The sequence below is a fragment of the Triticum aestivum genome, chromosome 5D (genome assembly GCF_018294505.1).
Source record: "Triticum aestivum cultivar Chinese Spring chromosome 5D, IWGSC CS RefSeq v2.1, whole genome shotgun sequence".
Taxonomy (NCBI): Eukaryota; Viridiplantae; Streptophyta; class Magnoliopsida; order Poales; family Poaceae; genus Triticum; species Triticum aestivum.
In genome coordinates this window covers 526,717,462-526,724,399 of record NC_057808.1, presented here as the reverse complement: position 1 = coordinate 526,724,399, position 6,938 = coordinate 526,717,462, and the positions used below count along the sequence as shown (strand labels likewise).

The window sequence follows — 6,938 nt, the reverse complement described above, 5'->3', positions numbered from 1 at the left end:
TTGCAACTATACCTAATGGGCTATTTGATTTATCAGGTGTCACTACCTTTTCCAAATACTTTGTTCGTCCCCCTCCGTGATCAGGAATCGCCCTCTTCCTTTTGAACGTCTGATACACAAGAATATCATTTGAATGGATAAAGATGGTATGATGACAGATGGAATATGTACTAAAAATGGATAGGCAGGGCGTATTCACATACTCGATGTGTAAACTAAGCTAATGGCAGTGCAACAAAGTAGAAGCAATGCAAAGCATCAGTTGCAACATATGTGCGACAAATATAACATTGGAAAGTTAGAGCAAGCACCTTGATGGGTGAATAAGATAGGGCATCTGCCTCTGACTGCTCGACTAGGTAGCTACATTGACTTAGGTCTCCCTCTAGCTCAGAATCATTGTTAGGATCATATTCTGAGCATGAATCTGTAGGTGGAGAGCGTTTGCATTGCAGACTTGATTTCAATCCCTGTCAGGACCCCGATCTAAGTCACACTGATCTAGCATGTAACGCGTCATATCACTTCACTACTAGAAAAAAGGCTGTTAGTGGCGCACCAATTTTTGCTATTAACGGCGCACTATAGGTGCGCCACTATTAACACGCCACTAGTAACTGTTAGTAATGGCAACTTTGATGCGCCATTGGTAATCCAAATACCAGTGGCGCACCACATGGTGCGCCACTACTAACCCTTAGGTGCTCCACTGGCATTCCCTCCAGGTGCGCCACTAATAGCCTTATAGCTGCGCCACTAGTAATAAAGGAAGGTGCGCCACTAATAAGGGCTTAAATGTGCCACTAGTAATGTATTTGGAAAACAAAAAAAATCCAAATTTACAGAAAACAACCTGTAAGGAAAAATAATTTAAAAACAAAAAATGAAATAGAATCATAATTTTTATTATAGTAAGAATATTACAATGTCTTTACAAGTATCCAATAAAAGGAAAATTGCAAGGAAATAAAAGAAAATCCTAAAACTAATCTTCTAATAATCTTTTCTTCTTTTTCTTCACTTTATCCCTGCAAAATGTAACAAAATAAACAGAAAGACAAACAAACTATTTATAACATGTCAATACTGTCATTTTTTATGCATAACTAGATATGAGCATATATTTCCAGAATTACATGGTGTGAATATTGTATGAGTAAGATTATAATGGAAATGAATTTTGATAGGAGCCCACTTTCGACGAGTATTTATCTGACAGAGCTAAATAATCAGGGCATTTACCTTTTGATAATATTATTATACCATACTATCAGTATACTACTCCACTTAGATTTTTTAGATGAGCAGATCTGAGATAGACATCTGTTCAAGTGGCTATAGGTAGGCTTGAAGAATTCTCATCGGTTCAAGTGGCTACAGGTAGTCGCACAGCTGGAATATAGACTACTAGTACTATTTGAAAAGAAAACAAGAGCAAATCTGAACGTACTAGTCATATCCGATCACATTGAGCTAGAAAGAAAATTCATCAGGAAACAGATGGCCGGCGACTTACTTCCAGACGTTGAGGATCTCGTTGTGCCCGACGAAGACGCTGCGGAGCGCGTCGCGGACGGACTGCTCACAGCGATAGCTGCCGCAGATGAACTCGTTGTCCTGCAGGTAGTCCAGCAGCCAGGAATTAAAGATAGGAGGGCTAGAACTGAAAGAAATAGCATCTTAGAAAGCAACAGGAGATAATTCATATATGCAAAATACATATGAAGTGGTCTTCACCAAATTTGTTGAAACATGAACGAAATGTTTTAGCAGTACCAATGATACATGTCAAATAATTAATTGTTCCTGTCATGACAATGTAATAGTACTTGCATGCCAATGAAGACTTGCTAGTGTCAGATTCTATGAGATTCAGGACATGTGTAATTGTGCCAAGTTGACTTGTAATGCCATTATTCATGATCTGAACTTTATCCTCCACAAAATAAAATAACAGTTGATCCATGCGAATGATACTTAATTTTGAAGCTACTGTTAATTTATAAACTGAATATAAAGTGAGTTTATAAATTCAGAAACAAAAAATTCAGTTAGGCTACTGTTAACTGAATTTTGGAGTGTATACTTAACAAAGGCTTCATTTGACTGTACAGTCAAATTAAAAAAATGTGTTCATGGGGCAGCAGCACTAAGAACTGAAAGAAAAAGGTGCAGAAAAAAGCTACTGAAAAACAATATCAGAAGTAGTGCAGACGCTGTTGAGGCGCTGACTGAACCATTGATAGTACTACCACTCTTCTTTTTTGCGTCCATTAGCGTGACAGTGAGGTTACAACCCTGCCATCGACGACGACGACTAGGTTGCTGCTGCTGCAGGAAAAAAATGTGGAAAATGTTATACATGTAGTTACCAATCCAAGATGCGGAACATGAAAAACGGTCCTCTGACAACTCGAGAGACAAGTGACTGGTTCATTGCCGGTATCAAATTCAACGCAGGGCACAGATGTGAAAATAATGTTACTACATGTGGGCACCACTTGAAAATACAGTGTGTACGATTTCGAACTGGGCATTACGGGGACAGTTTGAAGATGTAGAGATTTGTGTTATACCACAATCTGAGTCCCCTCTGGTGCTTATACAGTCTGGCATTCAGTAGCTTTGCGGCTATTGATGATTTCTGCCACAGCAAGAAGGAAAAATAGGGGTTACCGGGAGTAGCTTCCCCATCTGAACCAGATACTGCCTGTACATCACAAGACGGCCTACTGAGGCATCCTTTGGCCATACAAAGCACTCTAGCAAGCACTAGAACATCGGCCTGAACAATCACTTCTGTCTCTCTCAGAAGGCATGTCTACCTGGTGCTGGGACTTGCCAGGGAGTGACAATGATGTACTGATCCCAGAAACAGAGACAGAGGGAGATCCATTCAAGCTAAAACCGTTGGAAACAAGAAGACTGCTGTTGCAAAACTATTCTCTACAGATATGTGTGAGATATCTCAGGTAATTTTTTTAAGAAACAAACGCAACAGTGTAGACCCTGCTTAACTCCGTTGTTTATTTGTTTTGCCTGAGCTGCGTGCAGGAAAGAGAGCTCCCTTTCAATGCAACACATGTAGCTTGAAACGGAAAAACCTATATGCATCGCTCTGCACAAGTACTTCAAAGACACACAACGCAATTCATTTATCGTGGCAGTGCTTACTGGAAGTCTGATGCAGCCGACGTACTAAAACTAAGCTGCACTATCCAGAGGTTACAAGATTTGGTGTATATATAGTCATAATAGCACATGGAATTCTTCCGTGGCTGCTTAGTGTCTGCACTCTGTGCAGAACAGGACCAGATTCTTGGACTGAATTTCATGGATTTTATATTATTCACATCTGCCAAAATGAAACCTGGTAGTGGTAGATACACGATTTCAGGTGCTGGACTCAGTTGAATTTACTTCCCCCTTCCCTGCTATGGAGTGCAAGCTACACAGGATGAGGATCATCAATTAACTGTCTACGGCACTTGTTGCAATTGGATCATAAGACCAGAAATAAATCATCTATCAACTGAAACCTTCATCCCCCCCTTCAAAAATACCAAGCGACCAACCGTGGAGCTCGGCTACGGCAGACGGGCAGAGGGATTTCTACGCCACACAGGATCGGGACTAGGGTGCGGAAGGATCCACGGGCAAGAGCCCTGGTTCTGCCTTGAGCTACCTTGCTCCTAGGGCATCGTCGTACTGATGCAAGGGGTGAATCGGGGCGGAGCGGAGAGGGCGTACCTGACTGGTGGGCAGACGAATCGGAGCTCCCCGATCGGGCCGCGCGACATGGATGACCTTTGGTGCCGGCGACATGGATGACCTTCATCCGCGCCATGGGCTCCTCCAGCTCCAGAATCTGAAGAACCAAATCCGCCCTCTAGATCAGACAACACATCCCCACCCACATCGCGGTTGAGGAGGAGGATGAAGGAGGGGACGGAGTACCTGGAGGTAGCGGCCCATGAGGTCCCACTGGTTGCCGCGGTTGCCGGTGTCCGCGCGCACCTTCTGCGTGATGAGCGAGGAGAGCCGGGCCAGCACCTCCTCGTACTCCCCCACCGCCGCGCCACCTGCACATCAATCCCCACCCCGCCGCACGAACGCGGCAGCCATCAGTACAGTACCCAGCCCAACACGCACCACTAGTGTCACTCCACGAAGCTAGCAAGCCCCGATCGGGTCGCGTCGCTCACCTGCGTGCTCCGCAGCGGCGGCGGCGGTGGAGGAGGACGACTCCATGGCGCGGGGGAGGAAGCGGCGGGTGCGGGAGGAGGCGAGCGGCGAGGAGAGGAGTAGGCGGCAGCAGAGGCTGGCGGCGGCGACGAGAGGGGGTTGAGGCATCGGCGGCGGGGGAATATGCGGCCGGGGCTTCCCGATCTAGATCCAAGTCGAGGGAGGTGGGTGGGGTGTGTCAGGAGGAAGGGGATAAGGGGTGATAGCAATCGCACTGGTAGGGGGTGCGCCATACGTACACATAGCAATGGCGCATCTATTACTGGTGCGCCATTACTAGTTAAAAACTAGTAATGGCGCACTTTCCCTGGTGCGCCACTGCTAAGTCTGGGGAGGGATGTGGGGCTAGGACAAAACTAGTAATGGCGCACCACACACCAGGTGCGCTATTAGTAATATGGCCACTAATGACGCACCACATACATGGTGCGCCATTAATGTTCATATTAGCTATAGTCGTTTTTTAGTAGTGCTTTGCGGCCTCACGCGCTTTTTGGCTCACGTATATGATAGTGTCGCTAGCATCCATATGACAGAGAAACCGGGCCGACATGACTAGTCGTAGAGCCAAAGTGGCACTAACTTATATGAACAGGCATACATGACCCAGCAACGAACGTGTCGATCATCAACGTATGAACCCAAGTCGTAGCAAGCTACAAGGACTTAAAGGAATAACGCATGACATTTCCACGAAGGGAGAGACACAGGAACGAAGAAGGACACATGTCGGCCAGCCTAAGTGTTCCGGAGCAGTAGCAAGCTACCATGGCTCAGTGGAAGCACTAGGAGACATTTCCCCATAAGAGAGGCTACCAAGAATGAACAACAAGTTTGTCGGATCCCACACATAGCAATACACGTTACACATATGCATAACATGCAAGTATGTGCTGTACAACATGGCATCACAACATAACTCAACAACTCAAATAGATAAAGTCCCTGAAGAGCCACATAGCATTTATTACAAACAGGGGTCACATGACCCAAGATACAGAGCATACAAGCAACAGAAGCATAACATGTCTGAGTACAGACAACTACAAATGAAAAAGGCTGAGAAGCCTGACTATCTACAAGACCCTCCCAAGGGTACAAGATCGTAGCTGAGGTAACAAACTAAACGTCGAAGTCCACGCGGAACTACTAGTGAGACTGAAGTCTCTCTGCGAAAACATAAATTAAGCAAACGTGAGTACAAATGTACCTAGCAAGACTTATATCAGAACTATCTACATATGCATCAGTATCAACAAAGGGGTGGTGGAGTTTAACTGCAGTAAGCCAGCTTTGACTCAGTGGTTATCATGTACTACAACTGTTGGTAACTCTTTGAGGTGGCGCACACGACTCCACATATTCACCATATCAATACACCACTATGGATCCGCTCCTGTCTCCCTACGAGAAGGCCATCCATAGCACTCACGCTTATCTTGCTTATTTTAGAGTATCCACTTTCACTTGTCTATGAACTGCACAAGCAACCCAGTAGTCCTTTACCGCGGACGCGGCTATTCGAATAGATCATGTTAACCCTGCAGGGGTGTACTTCTTCACACATGCTCTCGCCACTTACCGCCATGTACACGTCATGTATCTCGGCAACCTTCAAGCGGAAGCCTGGCGAGGGTGTCGGCGACGACTTGACTAACCATACAAGTCTCTAGTCCAGGTTTATCGCCTATTCGGGTTCCATCCGCAAGGAGATCCGACCGAGGTTTCGCTCACTGCCCCAAACGATGAGAGCAGGGTTCCCGAGGCACCAAACGGGCGTCTCGGTACACCGTGCCTCATGTCTCTACCTCATCATAGCCGAGCCCTAGGGTCAGCGCTACGCACGCCCCCAACACATATCTTACAAACACCAGAAACTAGTTGCAACTCCTGGACAGAGATCGAGGCGATTAATAAGCCGAGAGGGGTCGAGTTACCGGAACCCAATGTGTGGTAGTAACTATCTTGGATCACAGAACAGAACTCAGTTCCTGAGGACGGTTTCAATGAGACAACCCACCATGTACTCGTACATGGCCTCTCACTGCTACCTTTACCAAATCGTGTTCACACACTTCGCTCTCAATAGTAGGACCTGTTCACACATTCCAATTCATCCTCGATGAATCAGACCTGACTCAACTCTAAGCAGTAGCAGGCATGACAGCAAGCATGAATGAGTAGGCACATCAGGACTCAAACAACTCCTACTCATGCTAGTGGGTTTCATCTATTTACTATGGAAATGACTGGTCATGCAGAGGAAAGGGGTTCAACTACCGCAGCATGTAACAGTTGAATCGTTGTAGTCCTAATGCAGTAAAAGAGAGCAGAAGCGAGAGTGGGATTGTATCGGAATGAACAAGGGGGTTTTGCTTGCTTGGCACTTCTGAAGATAGTATAGCTCTTCATCGGTGTCATCGAACTCATCGTCGAAACCACATCTACTGAGAGGGGACAAGCACTGACAACAGAGAGGAAACACAATCAATGCAACGCAACAATATGATGCATGATCATGACATGGCAATATGCTGTTGATTGACCTAATGCAACTAGCAACGAGTTAAATGAAGTTGGTTTGAACTCAAGGTTCAAAATCAAACTCCATAAGTGGTTAGTTAAATGTCATTTATTTGATTTCACTTATACAATAGGTATAAGTTGCTTGAACATGCATGAAACCAGGACCA

General features: G+C 45.5%; 1 protein-coding gene across 3 annotated transcripts; it reads right to left on the bottom strand.

The window, feature by feature from the left end:
• Nucleotides 1–908: 908 nt before the first annotated feature.
• Nucleotides 909–4,450, bottom strand: LOC123125978 (folylpolyglutamate synthase). Of its 3 annotated transcripts, XR_006461528.1 has the most exons (6): nt 4,206–4,450; nt 3,958–4,082; nt 3,751–3,868; nt 2,253–2,331; nt 1,517–1,617; nt 909–1,028 (listed from the first exon to the last, which is right to left on the bottom strand). XR_006461528.1 is itself a non-coding variant. In XM_044546406.1 (4 exons), the coding sequence occupies exons 1-4, from the start codon at nt 4,351–4,353 to the stop codon at nt 2,318–2,320; spliced, it is 405 nt and encodes a 134-aa protein (XP_044402341.1). In that variant the 5' UTR covers nt 4,354–4,450; the 3' UTR covers nt 1,068–2,317. The 3 variants fall into 3 exon arrangements, 1 of the variants encoding a protein (XP_044402341.1); XR_006461527.1 differs by having other exon boundaries at nt 965–1,028; nt 1,517–2,331; XM_044546406.1 differs by lacking the exon at nt 909–1,028 and having other exon boundaries at nt 1,068–2,331.
• Between the last annotated feature and the right edge of the window lie 2,488 nt (nt 4,451–6,938).

Coding starts and splice junctions, on each gene's coding strand:
- LOC123125978 (XM_044546406.1), bottom strand. CDS start 4,353: ATGCCTCAACCCCCTCTCGTCGCCGCCGCCAGCCTCTGCTGCCGCCTA. Junction 4,083..4,205: donor CGCCGCTGCGGAGCACGCAG/GTGAGCGACGCG, acceptor ATTGATGTGCAG/GTGGCGCGGCGGTGGGGGAG. Junction 3,869..3,957: donor TCATGGGCCGCTACCTCCAG/GTACTCCGTCCC, acceptor TTGGTTCTTCAG/ATTCTGGAGCTGGAGGAGCC.